We start from the raw sequence: 23117 nt of genomic DNA, 5'->3' as shown, positions 1-23117 counted from the left end.
AAAAGCTGAATGACTTAATATGATATTTCACACTCAAGCCTTTATGACTGTGATATTTTTAATATGCATGGTCAACTATTTCAGGAAAATACACATTTCTTCTGCTGTCAGGCCTGATAATACAAACACTTGCATGCAAACATAACATTTAAGAGGGCAAGTAGCTCTGCTGACAGCACTGCATTGCTGACATGCCAAAACACAAGCCTGAGCTCTTCAAGTTTTTGCAGGCTGAGTCTTAGATCTTGAATTGTCAATAATCAAGATGGTATATACAGGTAACCACATCACTTATGGGCAGGTAAGGAAGTGTGCAAAATGGAAGATGGGGGTTGGAAGCTCCAGTGAAGATGTATCTTTATTGTTATTTTTATGGTTATTGCTATTACTGCTTATGACTGGTAGTGTGGGGTTCAACTCTATTTCTCAATTGTTCACCTTTTTGGTCTCCTGCTTTCACCTCTGGGCTGAGTGTTCATTAGACAGCATAAAACTGCTTTCTGTACTGCTTTTTTAACACTTAGTATTTTTAATATATCCTAAAATATCTGTGGAATGGAAAAAGAGACAAGGTGAAGTGAAAACTTGACTCTCCCCCAGATGAAAAAGATGACAAAGGCTATGGATTTAAATGGATATGAGAGTAACCCCATCTTTTCCCCCCAGTAATAGCAATGTAATGTTGAAGACACTTCACTATTTATTAGCAGCAGAGAAAAGCTCACAAGCATTCACAGAGTATGCTCCTAAAACAGCACGGTTCTTATATGTGGGGGTTTCATGTTTATATTCCTGTTTTCTTCTCTTCCCTCCCTGTCCCACACTCATGGGCTGTGTGTTGGGCTGGCAGCCTGGTGGTGCCGCAGACCAGTGCCCGAGCCTCGGGACTCTCCAGCAAGGGCTCGAGCAGCAGCAGCTCCAGTGAATCCGAGAGCAGCTCGGAGTCCGACTCCGAGAGCGAAAGCAGCTCCAGCGAGAGTGACGGCAGCAAGGCCTCGCACTACTCCAGCCCAGAGGTAAGGGCTTTGCTGTCATTTGGGGTGGCACTCCATTGCTACACACACTCACACCTTCTCCCAGCCAGACCAACACAAGGAGGCTTTGAGGAGATGCATGGAAAAAAAATGGGAGAGAAAGGCCCAAGGATCTTCCTCCTGGCATGCTGTGAAATATAAGTGGCAGTGGATATTGGGGCAGATTAAAGCATTTGAAACAAAAATGAAGAAAGAAATATCCCTGTTACATTTTGCTCAAATTGGTGGTGAATGGAGCACCTTGCAAGGCTCACAGCTTGCCTGAAGTTTTATGCAATTCTGCCTCCATAGCAATGGCTTGCTTAGTGTGTAAGTCTTGATGTGGGCTCCCAGCACCGCAAGGGAACTAACGGCTTCTCCACACAGGGAAGCTATTATAAAATCAGTTTGAGGTTAAATTTTTAAAAGAAACCAGTTGTTCACTCATGCACTTCCCTTGCCTCACTCTCTAAGTGAATTATTTTCTGCTACTGCTGCTTTTATGTGATTTCTTTCAATTCACCTCCAAAATGGACTAAACTGAATTACTCATGGTGCAAAACACTGAGCCCAAACTAGTCATCTGGAAAGCTAGCACTGAAAATTTCCACATGTAGACAAGCCCTAGCCAAACTACAATTAAGCTGCCAGTGCTGTGACACCTTCTGCTTCCACCTCTGCAGAAAGCTCAACAGACACAACAAAGCTGCTTTCTCTGCTCTGCTTTTCTACCAGGATTGACATTTTTACATGTTTTGGTCAATACACACGTTTAGAATTAAACTATAAACTCCACAGACACATCACACACATTAATGTATGTAAAAATATTCCAAAATCTAGCATCAAGATTGTAAATACACATGAAATACAGTCTGTATATTTTCCTACTCCACATATACCATCCAATCACAAGAATCCTCCCCCCAAAACTATGTCTCACCTATTCTCTCATTCTGAAAAAAAAAACTATGCTGCAAAAACAGCAAACCTTTCCTCATATTTTCCTTGGTAATTTGGAGACATATTTCCAATTGAGCAAAGTGCAGTACTCACAGAAACATCCTTAATATATTTTTGTCAGGTTCTGTCACTTTTGTTCCTTGTTTAACACTTATCTTCTGTTTTTCCTTCACAGCACTTTCAGACCCATTTCCAGCTAATTCTCCTCTTACTTTGTCCACTTTCTCCATCTCTCTCTTCTTTCCAGTCTCTCTTGCTCTCCCTGCAGTACTCCATGTCTTATTTCCCATTCTGAGCTTTCTTACCTGACCTGTTAAGACTTTGTTCTCTGTCTACTTAATTTCCTGCTGGAATTAGTGCAAAGATCTCATTCTTGGTCTCTCCTCTCCCTGTGGGATCTCAAAAGGCAGAAGAAAATGGGCAAAGAGAAGAAAGAAAGGGGAAGGAAATATGAGATGAAAGGAGGAGAAGCACAGGAAGGGAGGAGTGGTTACCATCTAGGCAGATACCCATGCTGCTTGAGCCCATGAGCAGAAATTCCTCAGAGAAAGCACAAAGCTAATTAACTGAGGCAGGTCTTGGATTTCATGAAGTCCAGCAGAGAACTAAATCATGGAAACATGGAGGAAGTGCCTCCTCTTAAGCATTTTATGCATATCCTCTCGAGATCTGTGGAACTACTTTTGTACAGAGCCTGAGCTGTCAGTGATCATTGTCACGAAACAGCTGCCCCACTCCAACAGATTGCTTGTCTCTTTGCATTATATTTGTGTGGTTTGCCTTCTAGGACATGCTGTATGACACATGCCTACACACAAATGTAAATGACTCACAAATGTGATGGCTGCAGTGATTTTCATAGGCAATTTTCATCCCTTGATGGGATCTAGGAGACAGCACACACAGATATGGGTGTCCCAGGGAAGTAGAATACCTGTGTTTTCCCCAAGGGTAAATGCTTTCCCAGGGCTATCATATGACTGATGGAACCAGTTCAAACATACTCAAGTGATGTCTCTGACTGGAAGTCCTTTTAGCTTTACATAAATGCTTTAACATACATTTATGCACCCAGTGAAGCCATCTTTCTAAAGATATATGCCAGTTTCTTAACCAGTAAATGGAAAGAGACAGGTCTTTGGAAGCTCCCTAAAGGGAGGCCATGTCCACCTACTTTTAAGTAGTGGACTCTATTCTAGATTTAGTCTTAAAATTGATTGGCTAAGACAAAAAAAATAAATACATCTTGGTTTTTGATTTTGCATTAACTGGTGCTTTCAGGTTCAGTGAACTGGAGCAGTCCAGCACAATGCCAGGCAGAAACTCCATATTTAAAGGTTGGGAGGAACTTAATGTAGAAATCTGCAAACCATTATGATGCCTTCATTATTCCCCACTACCCCCTCCAAATAATCTGAAACATTATATGCACATTCTCAAAGATTTTTATTTCTGGGACAGTGCATCTGCTGCACTTGAGGTTATATAGCAATTCAAGTGCTATTTCATGTCTTCTGTAATTTTTTCCTCATCTAATTTTGAGATTTTCAAGTTGTCCTCAGTTGTCTAAATGCAGCTGCCTAGAGTGAAAAAGCAGCTCATTGTAAAGCATACATATAAAGTAGATTAGATGAATTGTACCCTAAAAGTGTCTGTTTCTTTCCATTGACTATTTAGAGCCAGTAGTGACTAGCTCAGCTGTCTTCACTTTATGTCTGCAGTAAACTAAGAATAATGGCTGAGCTAGAACAGGAAACAACATTCAGACTGGTTTCAGTGATGTGGACAAATTAAGGTGCCTCAGACATTAATGGGAGTAGTTAAAGCTTTGTGGACTTCAAACCTAAAATTATGAACAAGGAACTGAGACTTCTATCTCCTGTTTCTTTGCTGAAGTCATGAATTCTTGGAATGACCTTAATTAATGTCATAAATGAGGAATCTGGAAAAAAATGACATCCTTTTTCAGGTGGTTGAAAAAAATTTGGGTGCCAAGTATATAGAAAAAGCTACATTTCCAAGCTAAAAATTTGGTTTATTTGTTCTTTGTTACATTGAATTATCCTGCATGCCTTTACTAAAGCTGTCTTTGGTTAGACAACCATGAATTCCTGCTATGAGGGAGGATAAGAGTGGGGAATGCGCAGGAAGGAAGCAGAGAATCTATCCCATGGGACAAAGGATCACTGGCCTCACCACCTATAACCTGTCCAGAAGAGAAAGATGCCCCTTTCTGAACCTCACCAGCCCCATATACCAGATGCAATGGCCTTTACAGATTTTGCTGTTGCAACTGTTCACAACCATTAGTTTCTTCCTCCATTTCAAGGAGTCACATATAGGAATTTTACCACTAGAAAATCTGTAGATGCTATTGTAACCTTTGCAAACAGGATTCATGTGTTCTGGCTGTCCTGCAGACTATTATTGACAAAGACTGCAAACTACACTCTCCCTTCCCTCCAGAAAACTCTTTGTGCCAAGAACCACCTCTTAGAGTATATGTGTGCTGTGCCTAACACATGGGAATGCCCAGTTCTAATTTGTTAAAGCACCATCAGCAGTGATAATAGCAGCAATATAATCCAATAGTAATAATAATCATCATCACCATTGTCTTCTTCATCATTGCTGTCTGTGCCTTGAACATAATGAGAAAGCACCACATTTGTATGGGCATTGCCCTGAGTGAAGTATTTGATAACAGGGCAGCACAAGCAAGTTACCACAAGGGTAAATTAGTACCTGGATTTATAATAGGCAGGGTAGCTTGCAGGGATGGTGGGCTAAGTCCATGCACAAGTTATGGGCTCTCATATCTCTCAGTGAAAGTGGTGCTCTACTTCAAGTTTACCACATATTAGCCACGCCTTAGGTCCCTCTTTTAGAAACAAGCATAGAGGGACCCCATTACACTGGCATTGTTTAACAGCCCTTTATCCTAGAAAGTGTTTCTGGATAAGATTTTGACAAGTTTCTTTTTGGATGCATGCCATTCATGCCTCTGGTTGCACTTGCAGCCTTGAAGAGATCTGAGATATATAGACATGCTGCGTGGGAGTTATCCCACCTAAATCTGCACACTTCTCCTGTAGATACCTACATCTGCTCACCACCTCAGCCTCCCCTTTACGGTCTGTGGAGAGGAAAAGACGTTTTTAGGGCCCAGCTCATCTGGCCTATTTCATATGTCTATTTCAAGAGGGAATTTTTCACACCCTAGAAGAGTAGTTCACTGACTGGAGAAGGAACTTGTTGACTAGCTAAGATATAGGTGTCTATGTTGTACAGATGAATCCACCCACAATATTTAAGGAGATGTGTCACATCCTGTTTCTTCATGAAGCCTGGCACATGTGTATGTCTGTGGTATGTTGTTCCCTGAAAGTATCTTAGTTCTGTGAAGTTTCCTGGCTTGAGTTTTCATGCCAAACCTATATTTAATTGCAAGTCAGCTGACCAACCTATATTTAATTGCAAATCAGCTGATCACAGACTGGTATTCCTATTACCAGTGCCCATCTGCACAGCACTGGCTTTACCCCAGTTGAAAACTGCCCAGTTCTCTAAAAGGCCCTAGGGGCAGCATATTTCCATGCATCAAAACCAAGGGGCAGAGAGCATTGTGGTATCACAATACTCTGGATATATATTGATAAGTATTTATATCCTTACATGCTGCTGAAAAACTTTCAATTCAACAAACTAACTTTTCTTCCATAGAATGGTGCGTGGAGCGGAAATTAGGGATTTTCTTTTTCTCCCACAAATAATTACAATTAGGCATGTATAATGGATGGCCAAAAATTTTCAAGTGAATTTTCCCAGTCTATTTTTTCACCAGTCCTGCTATCTATTCTTGGCTGTCATGATTTGTTCTCTTGCAAGGTGCCTTCTTTTTTTTTTTTAATGTGATCTCAAAGTACAGTAATTTTCAGTTAGAACAATCAATTGAATAAATTACTTCCAAAAATGAACTGGCATCACTCATGTACACTGAGAATCTCAAATATTCAGAAATGGTATCAGGGCCCAAAATTAGTGAGGAAAGTTTTAAAATTCCAATTTTTAAAGTTTGGATTCTTTTAAGTTACCTGATAGGCTGCAGACATTTTACTTTTATCAGATGAATCTTAAAGGATTTTTTTAGCAGACAGATCTTGGGGATTTTTTTCAGAAACCACAAGGATGTGAATTTTTATTTAACTAAACCTCAAAAGCGCACCTGAAAATCCTGACCCTGACAAAACCAGTTAAGCTGGTAACACTGTTGATCCCTTTTAATAAACTTCATAGTTGGTGGATAGGTTGGTAGGACCATAGGTATTATGCCTAAATAGCAGACATACTACTCTAGCAAAGTCCTGCACAGCCAGGTTATGATGCTGCAGCTTGTAATCAGTGTTTCCTGCTGGCTACTGTCATCCCTTGAAGTCTGTGAGCCACCGTTTTCAAGAATTACAAGATACATAAAGAGGCAGAATGGGATGTAACAGATGAATTTGGAAGTTTTTTTGAACTTCCAAGCAGCACTCACTCTGACCTACCCTTGCAGGCAGAGGTTTATTCTTCCCCACGTGCTTCTGATGTATCCCCTTTTCTGAAATACTTCTGAACAGTGGAAAGACTTCCACGTATAGTGAACCTTTTATTATATATCTAGTAAATTCAGGGTGTGCACAGTGAATGGCATCAAACATATCTGTCTGTATTTTCAACAGCAATAAAAAAAATGCTGTTCATTTTTAGATAAAGAGTTAAGGGCTGTAAAAATACAGCTTCATCCAAGAGAAATATTGACCATCCATTTTCAAGATTTACAGCTCAGAAAAGAAATACTTCATGTAAGATATTAGGGAGTATGCTTTAAAAAACATAAATGTAAGCCAGTCCTGCAAACTTCCCATAGGTCTGGGTTAGCTCAGTAATGAGTAAATTAGACACTTTAGCTAGAAGGAATATTTTTATCATATGAATTCCAATGTCTAATTTTTTTGCTTATTTTAGGAGCCTTTGCTCCTTGTAGAGTGCATACAATCCTCAGTGGGTGATTCTGAAGGCGCCCTTGGCTGTACAAGAAACTTGTGTTGCCCTCAGGCATCTACTTTAAACAAGAAGTAAGATATTCTTTTAAGTTAGAGACTGTGGATATTCTCTCTTGAGCAAACTTTCTTCCAGAGCACTGATGGTTTTCATGTTCGACTCATGACACAGTTTTTGATTATTCACATGCAATGGCCTAGTGAACCAAATATTGGTTCCATCTGAGGAAATAAGGAAATTTTTCACTTTGGCTTTTGTGGAGTTAGGTTATGGCTAGCCATCTACTCCATCATCTGTTTTTTTCTGGGGTTTTTGCCTCTCCTCTTCATTTTATTACATTCAAATTACTGATTGCAAGCTCTAGAAAACAGTCACACATTGTTCTGAAATAACATTGTCTCAGCTATGGTTAAATTTGAAATCATGATTATCCCACTTCTTCCCTGTCCTAACACCATTATGTTTTAAATGTGCTCTTATAACTTGATAGTGTTGTGACAGACATTAAAAGAAAAACTAACAGCCACACAATACTCACAAAATGAGCCCTTGACAGCACCACCCCACAACAAATGTTTGTAGATTATAATGTCAATACAAGACAGGTTACATGAAGTGCCTGGTTAGCCCTCCAACTCCCTACCACACGCCACTTTGTATGCTTCTTAAATGCTTTCTGTATTTACTGCAATGGCACAGGACACACAACGCACATCTCTAGCTTTCCTGACGGCTATTCTCCCCTAGCCTCAGCTGTACCCTGCCTTGTCTTCCTCCCTTCCTATCGCCATTGCACTTTTTTCTATTTGGAAACTTGCGAGTGTCTCCCAGTAGAGCCAGTGGCAGTAGTGCTGTTGTCAATCACCCTTGGAAATGATGCATCACAGAAGCCCTTCTCCCTGTCATCTCCAAACCCCATTTGAAACCAAAAACATCCCCGATTGCAAGGCACGAGCTCTGTCCTGCAACGCAGGGCCAGTGCCGAGGGATTGCCATAGGCTGGGGCGGCTCTTCTGGGTACCGAAAGAAAATCTCGGTGGTGCCCGGAGGGATGCGGGGTTTCGCTGTCCCAGAGGGATGCCAGGGTGGGGGCAGCAGGGCCACGGCACTAAGCCCTTTGCCGTCTGTTTCCCTTTCAGCCCGAGCCGCCCTCGTCCAACAAGTGGCAGCTGGACAAGTGGCTGAACAAAGTCACCCCTCACAAAGCACCCATCCTCACCCACCCCGATGGCCCGGCGCTGGAAGCCCACCCGTACTACGGCCGCGTGAAGGCAGAGAGGCAAGAAGGACAGAAGACCCCGGCTGAGGGCCCGGCTGAGCCTCGCAGTGAGGAGAGCCGCGCCGCCGCCGCCGCTGGGGACGGGCCGCGGCCCAGGACCGCCAACAAAGCGCCAGGCAGCAAGGGCAGCCGGCAGAAGTCACCCCTCGCTGCCGACGGCGGGCCGCCGAGGCGGGCAGCAGGGAAGAAAGCACCGCGGCGAGCCGAGAGGAACTCCGCCGGAGACGGCGCCCCCTGCCCCAGCGCAGAGGAGCCCCCCCGGAGCCACGGCTTCCCTGAGGGCGCTGCTGGCGAGGCGCCCAGGGCCCGGCCCGGCGGCGGTGGCTGCAGAGCGGGGCACCGCCGGGAGCCCCGCTCGGCTGCAGCTGGTGAGAAGCGTCGGGCCCGAGGGCCGAGCAAAACGGCGCCCAAATCCAAGGAGTTCATCGAGACCGAGTCTTCGTCCTCATCATCCTCCTCCGACTCAGGCTCTGAGTCGGAGCGGGAGGAGCGCCCGCTGCCCAAGGTGCCAGCGGCAGCCGGGCCTGAGCCGCGGGGTGCCAAGGACGCGGGGAGCGGCACCGCCAGCAAACCCCACGGCGGCTGCAGTGCCTTTGGCTCTATTAATGCCAGGACTAGTAGTGAAATAGCAAAGGAGCTGGAGGAACAGTTTTACACCCTGGTTCCTTTCGGTAGGAATGAGCTCCTGTCTCCTCTGAAAGACAGTGATGAGGTAAAGTCGCTGTGGGTCAACATTGACTTGGCTCTTTTGTCCAGGATTCCAGAGCGTTTGCCCGAAGAACCGCTGGCCATGAGCGCCGGAGCAAACCAGGCGGCCAGCTTCCCGCAGGGTAGTAGTGCTGAACCCCCCGCAGAGAAGGGTTTACCGAAATCTAGAAGGAAACGCAAGGTGAGCTGCTGGGGAACCGATCACAGGGGTTGGGGAGCCTCCAGCAAGCGGGAGGCTAACACCACTTGCACCCACGTCCCGTGCTCGATGGCAGCATCTTCTCCAGGCTGGCCTTTCAGAGCTGGGATTTGTCCCTGCTTCCCACGCAGGGACTGGCCAAACCCCGGAGGAAATGCCAGCCCTGAAGGTGATGGAATTCCTGGCCTCGAGGGATCACAGCTCCTTGGAGACAGCTTTGACTGCTGTGTGTGTGCCTTTGCGTGCCTTAGCAAAGGCACTGCCTTTATAGTAGCATAATTTTGTCTCCTGAGGCATCTCTCAGAACCTGAGCATTTGGAAATGATGCTCAGGTCAGCGAAGGGACAACTGTCTGCTGCCTTGTAGTCGACACAGTACCACTGCGTATATGGTAAAAGAAGAGGCAGCATCTTTTTTCCCTTCTGACGGTCAGCGAGAGGCAAGCCCTTCAGTGGCAGACGCGAGCCCTGGCTTTGTGAGGGATGGATTCACAGAGACCTGGGACCTGACTGGTTCTGGATCCTGGATCCTGGCTCCCTCACGCCCTTGGTGGCCCCATTTCCCTTGGGGCTCTAGGTGTAGGAGTAGGACCACAGTCCATTAACTGCCCCCTCCTCAGCAGCACTGTCACCGTGCTTGGGTGGGCACAGCTCTCTGCTCACATCCACCCTTCTGCCCTGCTTCTCCCACTCCCTTTCTGGGGCCAAGGGGAAAGCCCCCTCCACTCCATGGCCAAAGCTTTCTGGTCTGACCAGGCTTTCTGGCTTGTTTGTACTGATCTGCCCCCAAAAGTCATTCTGAACTGGAATCACCATCTGCTCAATTTCTGAACAGTTTTGCTGTGCAACCAATCATCTGTTGCCCTCTAAGCTACTGTCTGTGTGCAGATGGATCTGTATATTTTTTGAGGACCATTTATCTAAAGCAGTCTTCCATATTGTTTTATCTTTCTTCATTTTTTTTGTCCTTCTTTTATTAGTATCTGAATTCCCTGGTTCAAGTGGGAAAGTAGTGGAAACCAAGTTTTATATTGTACCCCTTTCTTTACAGGCTGCCTCTTAAATTTTGTTTTTTAAGACATGGATCAATTGTCTCTGATCCATGTTAGCTGTATACTCAAAGAAAGTATCATCATTTGTAACAAAATGACAGAAAACACCATCCCTGAGTTGTTGAAATATTTTTGGATCTGTAGTAAATCCAAACCATAAAAAATTATTACTTTTTTCTTCACTCAGTGTGAGAATGAGGAAGAGTGCAGAGACATCAAGAAGACCCACTTAGAGCGAGAGAGTTCTTCACGATTAGCTGCCTCTGCCCAAAGCATCACAACAGCAAATCACTGCAATATGAATGAAAATAGGTAAGATTTTTCCTTCTTAGTTACCACTGAATCATACAACTAGTTGCAGTTTATTGTTAGGTGTTATTTTTTTCCTTTCCTTCCTTTATTTTTTAATGATTGCATTTTATGTTGAAAAATTAACCACTGCAGTCTCTGTTCTTCTGGTTTAATGATGAAATTAGTAGCTCCTGACACATTCATGTACTTGCATTTTCGTCCTGTTGCACAAAGAAGTTGTGAGCTCAAGTGTGAGGCTCATGGAACAAGTAATTATAGTTAGAGCAGTGTGATTGTCCAAGACATATTCCCCAACACTGTGCTGTAGGCAGCAATTCACATATACAACCATCTTATAGCCCTTTCTTAGACTTTCTTTGCTTTCTTTACTTACAAGTTGCAAGCTTTAAGTCTGGCTGTATAAAAAGAATTATATATCAGCTCTGTGGAAAAGATTGAAAAAATATTCATAACAATGCCTGCAATACTCAGCTCCAGAATATATTTGAGAATCAGTATTTTTGAGATTACAAGCATTCCATTCTGTGTAATTAGTAAGTATTCCAGGAGAAGGAATTTAAGACTTTTTAAAAAGTGAGATTTTCAAAGGATATAGGGCATGAAACAAAAAATGAATATTTAGCATTTACTGGCATGGTTTATGCACACAGAGCCCTATCAATGTCAGAGCAATCACACTTGAGTTTCTCTGGGGGCTTCCAGCAGTCAAACTTAGACATGCACAGTTTCAGAGTTCAACTGCATGCTGCTTGGTAAATGCTGGTTATCAGTATTTTTTTTTTTTCTGGTAGTATCAGGGTACTTCTTGGGTTGAAACTGCTACAAAATAAGAAAGAAAATATTTGTATTTATTTAGTAGGCTTTTCTATTGTACACATCTTTGATGAGATTGAGTAATTCTTGTCATTAATACTGGAAAAAATCCGAAAGAAAACTGATATATATAGTGTTTAGTCAAAAATATGCATTCAATTTCTTTGTCTTGACATGTCACATATGTTTCATGAAGTGAAAACAATGCCCAGAACAGTTCCTTTCTTGTGGGTGGTTGCATGCAGACATGCTGTTCCTGTTACCCCAGTGTCATATGTTTTATGTTGCATTAATTTTCAGAGACTAGCATGGCTGTCATAGCTTGCTGTGTCACAGGGTTAATTCTGTGCCTCCTGGAAGCAAGACAACAATTTGTGTTTTTCTTGACATTATATTTAGTACTTCCAGTAGCAACTGTGTATTAAGAGGAACAAAGAGTTTCTGAAATGTACAGTTGCCTCTCAGTTCCTGCAGTTGCCTCCTGGTGTGCTCTGCTTCCAAGACCTTTCTGTGGTTTGTGCCACAGTGTAGGACATGATTTCAAATGCTGATTATTCCCACACCTGAGGAAGGGCTACTGAGGCTGTAACTAAACCAGCAGTGCCTCCTGGTCCTCTTGCAACCAGAATCTGCTCATGCTGGCACATCTCTCCAGTTACACCATGCCTCTGAGGTTCTCCTGTAAATACACTCAAAAAACTTGTTTGAAACCAAAACTCCTTCTCCTTTTCTTTTTCCTTTCTCTTTCCCTTTTCTTTTCTCTTTTTCTCCTCCTGTCTCTTTTACTTACCCTTTTTCTAGTTTATCTTTCTTTTTCTCTGTTTTTTCCTTCTTTTATTTTGGGTTTTTTTTAACAGAGTAGTATTATTCATCTGCCAGTAAAGCCACCCAGACAGTTTTGGCAGCACAGCTGAGGCTGGTAGCAGTGAGAGGAGCAAGACCACCTTCAGCTATAAGTATTTTCTGCTGTGGAATTACAGACTGAGAGGCAGACTAAGATCCTGTTTGACAAGAAAGGCTGCAGGCTCAGAGATACCCCAATCTCTTGCACCTGTATCAGATCCACAGTCTGCCCATTCCCAGCAGATCACAGCTCTGACAGTCCTCTGCTGTAAGTTGTTCTGCATGGCCTCTCAGTATAAGATTTGCTGCTCACACTAAGTTTAGGTGGGCCTTACTCAGTGACCAAAGGCCATGTGTGCAGCACAAGTAGAAATTTCAGCTACTCCTCAAAGTTCAGGGCTAAGCTTTTGAGGGTTGGGTATACTTCCAAAGAGCCATGGCTTGCCTTGGATGCTTTGGGCCCACACTTTGACAGTGATATATAAACATGGGCAGCCAAGGCATGAGTTTATGTTTGAAAAGAGGAAAAGAAATGACAGGATCAGCCTGCACATTCAACATAATGCCAAAGATGTTCTTTTTCTTAGGAGGAGGAGAGGGGCACAGTTGTCTGTCTTTCACACTCGGTGTCTTGCTTTCATAAACACCAATTGGTCATTAAAGCAAAAGAGTTGACATGGTGTTTTAAAGGTACTATGCCATTTGAAACAGTAAAGGCTCTGAATTACAATTCATGGCTTCTTTTACAGCTACTTTGTAAAGACTTGCCAGATAAATGGACAAATGTATGATAAGAGCACATTTAATTAGCTCTGTTCCCTGAAATTATGTGCAGAAATGAAGTATGGTTTTTACTGTATTCTTTTTTGTGATTCCATTAAGTGTATATTGTCTGATACAGTAACTATAAAGAACTGAGAATTGTCCATAAAAAGTAATAGGCTGAATAAAGGAGAATGTGACAAGGAAAGGTATAGTGTTAAAATTGTCTTCCTGACCTTAATCACAGTTTTAGTCTTAATGCCATCTTCTTAAAATAACTTGCATTTTTTTTGTGTGTTGTTTTAAGACTTTCAGCTAATATTTTCTTCAAATTAATGCATCTGAAGTTTATTTCTGGGCATATTTTTAAGGTTTCTGTCTTCTCACCCAAAACTTCTCCCAAATAAATGAAAGCTGAAAATACTGTCAGTGTTACAGCTTTCTGCTTTAGGTGATAGATCAGTTCCCATTTCTCTGTGTCTACTGTTTGCATATGTTTCCTTTTGTCTGCATTATCAGCCTATCTTTCTTTATCTTCAAAATCTGTATTAGATTAGTATAAACAATGCTACCAAAGGCTAGGCACTGAGCACAAAGACAAGCCAGTCATCTTTAAACACATTTCCTGTTTTAGTTCACATATGGTTTTATTGCCATGGCTTATAAATTGTCACCTGTAATGGTGAAATAGGGCTCCATAACCTGAACTTACACTTCAGAGCCTAATCTTCATCTCCAGCTATCCCTTAAGAAATGGTGAGCAAGTAGCCATTTATCTCTGTATTTTTTTTCAAGTACTCTGATACAGACTTTATATTAACTCCGGAATGACAATTTGCCTTGAAGGGAAAGAGAAGAAACATGATACAAATTTGTAAATGAACTCTTGGTCCCAATACTGTGAGCTCGTTTCCAGATACCAATAGACTTTATCCTGCCAGCAGGTTTTAAATTCAAAGTTTTGGTAATATATAAAACATTTACCTTTCTCAAAGCCAGCTTTGTGACACTCCATTACTGTAATTTCCATTTCCAGCTTGGCAATACCAGTAAATAAAAATGAGAAAATGCTTCGGTCACCCGTCTCTCCCCTCTCTGATGCATCAAAACACAAATATTCCAACGATGATTTAACTTCCTCCAGCAGACCTAATGGCAGCAGTCTATTACCTTCAATCTCTTCCAGCAAAAAACATAAGGGTGAAATCCAGTCACAGCCACATCCTGGGGACTTCAATGTAAGTGTATGCTGTTGTTCACAATATAAAGCTTAGCAGTGTATTTTCCACTTTGTATTGCAGTCTGTGATAGTTTTGCAGTATGATATGCAAAAAAATAGAAAAGTTGTAATAATGAATGTTATTTTCTAAGTTCAGCTTTTCTGGTTTGGAGTTTAGCAAGGCATAGAAGAAAGAAAAGAGGGCAGGCTGTAACACAAGCAAATAGCAAAGGCTACATAAGCAAAAGGTAAAAGCTAATGGCCCAAAACAAATGGTTTTAGGCGTCCAGAGCATTGCTTAGGCATGATGCAAGCCCTCTACATTCATGGTGCATAAGGCCCCTTCTGTATAAGGGCTCACTCAGCCACTGCCTAACCATGGGTGTGCCTGCAGACAAATTCTTCTGTCTTAGAACAAACTTCTTCAGATTCTGCTTATACCAGTGACAGCACCAGCCTCACAGCTCAGTTCCATCAGAGTTGTATTCATAACCTTATCAGAGAGTCTTGCTCACACCAAGTGTGCCCAGAGCACTCTTCCAGATAAGGCTGTACTACAACCCTGCATTGTGGCCTCTGCCTTCAGAGCACAGAGAGAGAGGAGTAGATGCTTCCTCCATTTCTGCATGAGTTCTGTGATTAGAATGCTAGAGTGAACAGCATTAGCTCTTTTTATTGAGGAATTTCCATCTCTCTCTCATCTGATCTTTTAAAATCATGTCCTACCCTCCAGCCTACAGAACTGAGAGTAGGTGATCAAGGGCAGACTGCTGTCAGCTCCTCCCCATGACACTGTTGTGCTTTGTGTGAAATACCTAGAAGAAGCAATTTGGATACCATCATCTTGGTGCCCACTGCTGTAGCATCTAGAGAAGCTGTTGAGGCACTCTGCTGCCCATGCTTCTCTCCTTGCTACAAAAGCCATTAATGTTTCTTATTCTGTATCTATCTGCTGTGTTCATTATTTGATGTAAAAGAGGCTTCAAAACCCTAAGTATTAGTGCCTAAGCAACTAGGAAAACAAGCTACCTGAATTGTAGCAGTGGCATCTTCCAGCAATTTTTGCTGTGGGGATAAGTGGTCCCCTTTTATCTGTTAAGCATATATGTTTATACTTTTTTTTTGAGAGCAGAGGAGGAAGTAGTAAATATAATCTTAATTTTGGACACATTTTCAAAAACAGGTTACCATAAATTGTGTTTTCCAAGAATATCTCACAGATGCTCTTGGTAAATTGAAAAAAACCAATTACATAAAATACTCCAGTAAAATGTCCTTTAACATATTATAGTTATTAATTTATTTTTCATTAATTAAATATAAAGTTTTAAACACGCAAAACATAAAGTTTTAACTTGCAAAATATAAATTTAGAAGTTTATAACCCATTCAGAATTATAATTATGATTCTTCACTGGGTATCTTGAAAATAATTCAAATTCCTTCACAGGCAAATGTGCTGGAAATCAAAAGTAAAAGGTGATTGCTTTATGATCCACACCCTTAGCAAATGCATTTCGCTAAGATTTTCTGCATAGCCCAGCAATGCACCATTTGGTCAACATTTAACAACCTTTGCAATAAAATTCTTATGTATCTGGTTATTCATCTGAAAACTTTAGCCTGATGAGCTGATCTGAATGTGCCATATAGAAGATGAGAGCTCATGAACTATAAATGTTAAACTTAGCTTTCTTTTATCCCATGTTCCAGCATGGCATCCAGCTGGCAGGCCCAAGTAGTCCTTCAAATATCTGTGAGAACTTGCAAGCAAAGCTTGCCCGCAGTGGGCATTTATCCATTTTGAGCTTTTTTCCCCATGCCCCTGGTGCCTTTCTGCCTCTTACCTGACATTGGAATAGCATTTTTTGGCAGTGGTTATCAACCCAAAACCACCTGGTGCCCTCTGTTTTGCTCCATACCAGTGCACAGTAGCCCCCACAGCCGGTCATGGTGGGATGAAGGTGCTCAGGAGGCCACATGAACAACAGGGCTGCAGCTGGGGGACTGCATGAGACCCTGCCAAAAGACATGTGCTTCCACTGCAGCACAGAGAAGTGACCTTTCAAGCTGATCAGGGAGCTCTGGAGCACAAAGAAACCTGGACTACAAATTCATCCAGCACAGGCACATCACCAGTGTACTGTGAAACGAGTCAAACATTGGCCGTGCTCTCCTAAGCAAGGCACAATGCTTGGTTGGAAGCTGAAGGCCAGAGGTATAACTTAATCTTCTAAATGACAACAGATCTATTCTTTAATAATTTCACTTACTGTATTTCAGAGTATTTTGATAGTTACTAATATTTCAGCTCAGTTTCTGCTGTGTATCATATTGAAACTCAAACCCTTTACAAAGTGCTCTGAGCAGTATCTGTGAATTTGTGGCCATCAATGTCAGGACACTTACACATACTCCCTGCTGAAATAGCAGGAAAGTTAACTTCCAATTTACAACACAATCCAAAGACTCTCTGGTTTTTGTTACTTGGGGTTTTTTAAGTTATTAGCCAATTCCTAAATGTCTTATCTACTGTTTGTTGTCTAGAAAGCAATTCACATCAATTCAGAAAATGTTCTTCTCTGCAATAAGCCACAGTTCCAGACAGAGCCTTGGTCACCTCTGTCCACCACACCCAGGGACTGCAGAAGAACAAAGCTTATCTTTGATGATATGTGAGTATATATGACTTTAAAATAAAGAAAACAATAGCATTCAAAGAGAGAAAAATACAATTTGTCCAACAGGAACTGAGACATTGCATGCAGTATTACAGTAATACTGTACATTGAGAAATGAATGAGAAATACTATATAAATTATAATTAATTTTTCATCATAAATTAAGTTTCTAAGCACAGAATAGTAGAATGCATAGAATCATGGAATCATAGTATGGTTTGAGTTTAAAGGTACCTTAGAGATCACTGAGTGCCAATTCACTCCTTGGGAAGGGCTGCCCCCAACTAGACCAGGTTGCTCAAAGCTCCGCTCAGCCTGTCCTAGAACACTTACAGATAGAGATAACTCCACAACTTCTCTGGGCAATGTTTCCATACTGCACCTCACAGTAAAAAATTTCTTCCTAACAGCTAATCTAAACCTACCATCTTTCAGTTTTGAGTCACTTCCACTTGTCCTGTCAAAAGCCCTTGTCAAAAGTCCCTGAGCATCAGGGAGCAGTGAGGAGTGGCTGCTCCCTAAAGGACAGGGAGCCAAGAGCCAGGATGGAGATTGCAGCTGGCAGGGGTCCAGTCCCACAACACCCAAGACAAGTGAGAGGGCAAGCCTGAGGTTGGAGTCATCCCTGAGCCTTGGCAGCTGCTGCTGTCGTGGCTACTTCTGCTCAGCTAAAGGTATCACAAAGGCAGGGGGAACAGGAAGCAGCAAGGGTTAGCATGAGTATCTGGAGGGATACCTGGCCCTCCCCACTTCCACTTCATTCTTCACATATTCCTTGCTCTCCTCCTCTTAAAATAATCTAAGCTTCTAACTGTCTTTATTTTTGGTAAATTAAAAAAGCTGGTTTGTCTCCAAGGTCATTTAGGACATAGTATTATTTAGTGAATATAATGGTGAAACTGAAGGTTGAAATCCTAGATCTAGAAAACCCAGATTCTTTTTGATTGGTAGTGTTATGACCTGTAAATACTGATATTTGGTTTTGGGTAGTGTAGAAGAGGTTCTGTTCAAGGTATGCCTCAAACTGCCTGAAGCTCTGAGCTGTGTGCCCTTGACATATTTTTCATATTTCCAGACTTTCACCCATGACATCTCAAACTCCTTTATACCAAAGGAAACCCTGGGATAACAAACAATGTGGTTTCCTTAGGAACTGCTTTCTAACAAAATTGTGATTTTTAATTTATTATTATTATTGTTGTTGTTGTTGTTGTTGTGGTTGTTGTTGTTATCATTATCGTTATCATTATTGTTATTACTGTTGTTGTTATGCTTGTTCACACTATATGGTCTCAATGCTAACTAGCAAGACAGCAGCCTCTCATAAAAAGAAACCATGTTTCCTACTATAAGGTATAAATTCCTGTGGACTTCAGAAGGATATGGTCAAGAGAAGAGGACTAGTGAGATTAATTTTTGTGTATATTCATGGCAGTCGTAAGCAGATGTAAGCTGAATAAATGTAATCATTTTTTCCACCTCTTTTGGAGAAAACTCCCCTGTGTATACATTCTTATTCACCCTCTTTCTCCACCTCCCTCCATGTTTTTAACTCTTGGTATACTTTTTCAACAATCTCCATTGAGGAAACATGAAACTGTTTATAAGTACTACCTAACTCTTCGTATCTCTTAAAATCTCTGTCATCTATAATTTACTTGCAACTGCTCAATTTTTTCTGCAGTTTAAACAAGTACATACAAGGCAGAAAAGTGTCAGAGTGTCTGATAAAAGTCAAAATTGGAGGATGTACTCATCTCTGGATTAGAAAAAACATAGAAACAGTTACAACAAAGCTATTGTGTCTTCATCTGATTTTCCCTCAAGCTGCCAACAAACAAACAGAAAAAAAAGCAGGGGGGAATGGTTTGTTTTGTTTTTCCCCTAGGATATAGTCATAGGAGATCTGCTTTGGTCACCATCTCTATCATTTGAGGCTTTTATCACCAGCTTTCTCCATTAGTGTTACAAGTGATTCCTCTGGCAAGCATCTCCAATAAAACTGTTTCATCTTTTCAGAGAGAGACACAATTAAACTGTTCATGTGTAGTGCCTTCCATGTAGAATATCCCCAAGCAACTTGTAGACCACTAAAACAAAGTCTAAAAAGGCAAAAAAGATAAAACACAGAGGCAAATATGTCCTAATTTGGCCTTAAAAGCCAGAAACAGTTAAATGCCAGTTGTGCTAGCTAGAGGAGGGAGCTTGTCAAGTACTACAGCTGTCATCCACAACTTGTAGCTGGGATACACCACCAGAATACCAGCTACACTGGATCTTCTTTCTGAAATTCCTGTGCAGGGGAGTCACTGAAATGTAGCAGATTAGACTGGCTGCAAATGTTAAATGTCAACAAATTTGAGTCACATGTTAGAAGGATCAAATTAAATATGGCAGCCAGCGCCTTTCAAATGTGTATATCACCACAGCAGAGGATTTGAAGGAATGCAATACAGTAGGTCTAAATTATGTAGTAATCCTAATGGCAGCATTTGTCCTAAATGATGCCTATGAAGTATTTCATCTCATAATCCATGAAGTTCTGAATTACTGTAATCCAGCCATGGCTTTAAGGTCTTAATTTTAATCAGACTCTAAAGTTTTAAAGAGACTAAATCCCTTATATTTGATTTAAAACAACAACTAATTTTTTTGACCAGTCAGTGTCTCTTTACTGTATTCTCAATTTATTTTCTCCAGATCATTGACAACAGCTGTCACTAGCAATAAATTGGAGCACAAGTAGGTCAGTAAAAAGTATATCTTGCTTGGCAGAGTGCTGTATACACATACACTGCAGTATAACAGTAAATATAGCTAACAGTCTTCAAAAGACAGGCAAAAGTCTCCTTCCCCTGGTTTGCCATTGTTTGCTGGTGAATCTGAATATACTTAGAGGTACCCAGCATGCCACATGTGTCAATGACATCAATGCCGTATCCAGTAGTAATTTTTAGTAAGATTTCCTGGATTTTTGGTGACTTCTGACTCCATAAAGAGAACATTTTCAAGGCTACATAATAATGCTTCAAGGCATATTGAGTCCTTCTGTGATTTCACTGAATAATAGAATTCCCAATAACTGCATTTAGGAACAAAGTCTGTTGTCCTTGAAGTGCTAGGCATAGACATCCTGTGGGTGCCCAAGGGCACCCTCAAAATACTGCTTATGTGGTATAAAGAAATAGCAGAGTGTACCCAGCTTCCCATCTTTCCTTATAACTAAATCAGAACACGCTCCTTGAGATTATTTTTTTACTTGAATTTTGAGTTATAATTTCAAACTTGGAGTGTTCCTTTTCTTCACTTACATTTATTTTTCTTCTTTTCTTGCCTTATAGGATCAAGGTAATACATCTTGTACAGCATTTTTTTATAAGTTCATATTTTGTTGCATGTCTCTTCCACCTCTATGGGTTTAGGTGCTACAGACATCCATCAGCTATTCATTGTCCAAGGGACATACTCTGTAGTGAGATAGAATTCTCGTGTTTGTTTGCCAAACAGTAAACCACATACCCAGAAAATATTCACCTGTAAAGGTGTTACATATAGAGCTTATGAAAATAACTTCCTGGCACATCTCTTTGTTTTGACTTGAACTCCAAGTGTCTCATTTTCAGTCTTCTCTTCCTTGTTATTCGTCCTTAAAGTGGAAAGAAAGTGCTCTTAGGTTGTGACTCATACATCTGGAAGTGATCTTACTTGAATTGTTCAAAATGCCTTAAGGATTCCTGAAGTATTTGGATGTACTTTTGCAGTGTTGAACACATCCTGAGGAGGACAGTTCAGGAATAAAGAGTGGCTCCTCTTTCTTCTCATCAGAAATCTAGAAAATAACTAGTCAGACCAGCACCTATGACACTACGTTCCTCACAAATTCATATGCCTACTGTGGACTGCTCTGAGTTTCTTGGCTTTAGGGGATTTCAAGACTTGGTCTGACCCTCCCAGTCTTCCTCTTCTTCCCTTCTTACTCATGGCACTGAATTTCTCACATGTGTGCTGACAATGAGAAAATAACATTAGACATGCCAGACACTGCCTCCCATGATTAGATAATTTAGCTGCCTGCTCTCTGCAAGACCACAGGTCACCTTTTAAGGGACACTTTATGAGGGCTTGTTTTGGTGGGAAACTGATGCTTCATCAGCTCTAGCTGGAGATTTTCAGGGTATAGAATTTTTAGTCCCTATCATCAAATGAAAGCCAGAGCTGTGGACCTCTTTTGAAATTAGCGGCATACATGTCCCTCCTCTGCTACTGTAGGCAAGTGGTTCAGCAGGCTTATGTTCATATGATTAAACTGTCTTCACTCCCCAAAACAAACCACATTCACTGTCTCCTGAGAACAGTCCCCAGCCCATGCTGCCCCCAAGCTGTGCCCAGGCATTGCCTGAGCTCAAAACTATGCCAGGGAGAATATTAGCAATTACACAGCATGGATGATCAAATGATAAAGCTGATATCCTTGCCCTCCTTATTTCACTTGCACAGGCACAGCCAAGGAATGAATGGTTCTTTTGACAGACTCGGGTCTGAAATAGTCTCTGAATATTTTGCTACTTATGAAAGATAATTTGTTTGTATCAATTAATTTTAATGTAGCTTTTTCTAACTCTACAGATTGACTAGAAAATATATTCAGTCCACTGTAAATCATAACAGTAAGCAAGGTAAGGGTCTTCTAATCAGGCTCAGCAAACACTCCTCCAGGTTCCAGAAGCAGAACTGAGTTTCACAGATGGAAGAGAACAGTCTCTTCCACTGATCTCTCCCAGTCTTTCCTCACCTCTGCATGGTGAGCCACGAGCAGATGTCTGCAGTGCATAACGAAGACAGTCCAAACCCTGCAGCTCTTTGTGTAGTCAAAGTCTCACACTGAATATGAGGAAGTCTCATCTAACTTCCCATTGTTTTTGCTGTTCTACCACATCTCTGGTTCTTGTCAGAGCTTGTTTTCCTTAGGTTTTGTTTCTCTACTAATATCTACAAGTCCTTTGCAGTGTAACTGTGGGTTTGTCTGCTTGTGCTGGATCACAGAATGGTGTGGGTTTTCATCATGCTCAATGCCAGGATTCATGGATGGGATGTGGAAAAGGTAGTCTAATGCCTCTGTCTGAGGTTTAATTCCCAAGACAGCTTTGCTGTCCTTGTGGCAGTGGAAAATAACTTTACATACATTTGAAGAATGGGCTTCAAGTCCATTTTTAACAATATAGTTACCCAGAAGTTTCCCTTTTAGACTGAAATTGCCCTAGGGTGCAAAGGCTGTGATTCCTCAAGGATGCATTAGAGCTTTCCTGATCATTCCTTCAACATATAAAGGATATTTTCATCTTTCAGTGATGACAAACTAGACTGGCAATAATCATAATCTCTTTAGAGAATCAAAGGTAGACCATTCAAACTGATTTTTACCCTGGGAATACCCTGTTCATTTTGAGAACCAGCAACAAGAAGAGGGGCTGTGATAATTTAACACACATGAGGAACATCAATCCCCAAAATCCTTATCAGATGTCTTCCTGGTCTTTAGTGCCTGGTTATGATTTCTTTCAAATCCTGTGAGTACTGAAGTGTCTCAGACAGGCTCCACAGGACAGGATCCTTGGATAGGGTCTTTGTTCCAGGATCACCTGCTTCTTTCAGTGTAGACACCCCATTCAGTGACTCAGGCTTCACACGTACTCTCACACAACAGTTTCACCCACACCTTGTCTTCTCCCTCATCAGAGCTGGAAACATCAGGTGGACCCTCTCCCAGAAATGCCTTTCTGCCTTTGCTTTACAGATGCTTCTTGTGAATTGAAAGTGTGGCATTTTAAAACAAAATAGATCTGGACTACTGTGGTACTGCCCTGTCTCTGTAGGACTGATCATAAAGGCTGTCACTCCAACTGCAATTAGCTTCAATCAGAACATCTATTTAACATACACGGAAAGAGACAAAATTGTAGTTTATCTGCAAGCAAACAGTGTTTTCTACCTCTACTTTTAAAACAGGAAAGTTTATTCAAGTCCCTATTGTGAATATTTGTTTCATTCCTCTCTGTTCACTTGTACACTTTGCCCTTGTGTGTTTCAGTCTAGATATTGATTTCACATGGAAATCTTTAAGTCATGAATCTGGGTCACGCACAGGAATTTGTAGTAGATTTTGACTCTTTCTCATGTTCTCCTGTATTTCACTACACTGACATAGTTAGTCAGGGGGATTTTGCATTTTTG

At 41.5% G+C, this 23117-nt stretch overlaps 1 protein-coding gene across 1 annotated transcript in view; it reads left to right on the top strand.

Moving 5' to 3' along the window:
- The window catches only part of AFF3 (ALF transcription elongation factor 3), a 266527-nt gene that overhangs the window by 223403 nt on the left and 20007 nt on the right, over window positions 1–23117 (top strand). The window contains exons 10-14 of the mRNA XM_059493960.1: window positions 851–1016; window positions 8159–9187; window positions 10444–10568; window positions 14023–14224; window positions 16753–16880. Of these exons, the coding sequence (XP_059349943.1) occupies window positions 851–1016; window positions 8159–9187; window positions 10444–10568; window positions 14023–14224; window positions 16753–16880 (1650 nt within the window). The remainder of the gene's footprint in view (window positions 1–850; window positions 1017–8158; window positions 9188–10443; window positions 10569–14022; window positions 14225–16752; window positions 16881–23117) is intronic.

The sequence above is a fragment of the Ammospiza nelsoni genome, chromosome 2 (genome assembly GCF_027579445.1).
Source record: "Ammospiza nelsoni isolate bAmmNel1 chromosome 2, bAmmNel1.pri, whole genome shotgun sequence".
Classification (NCBI taxonomy): Eukaryota; Metazoa; Chordata; class Aves; order Passeriformes; family Passerellidae; genus Ammospiza; species Ammospiza nelsoni.
This window is presented reverse-complemented; position numbering and strand designations above follow the sequence as displayed.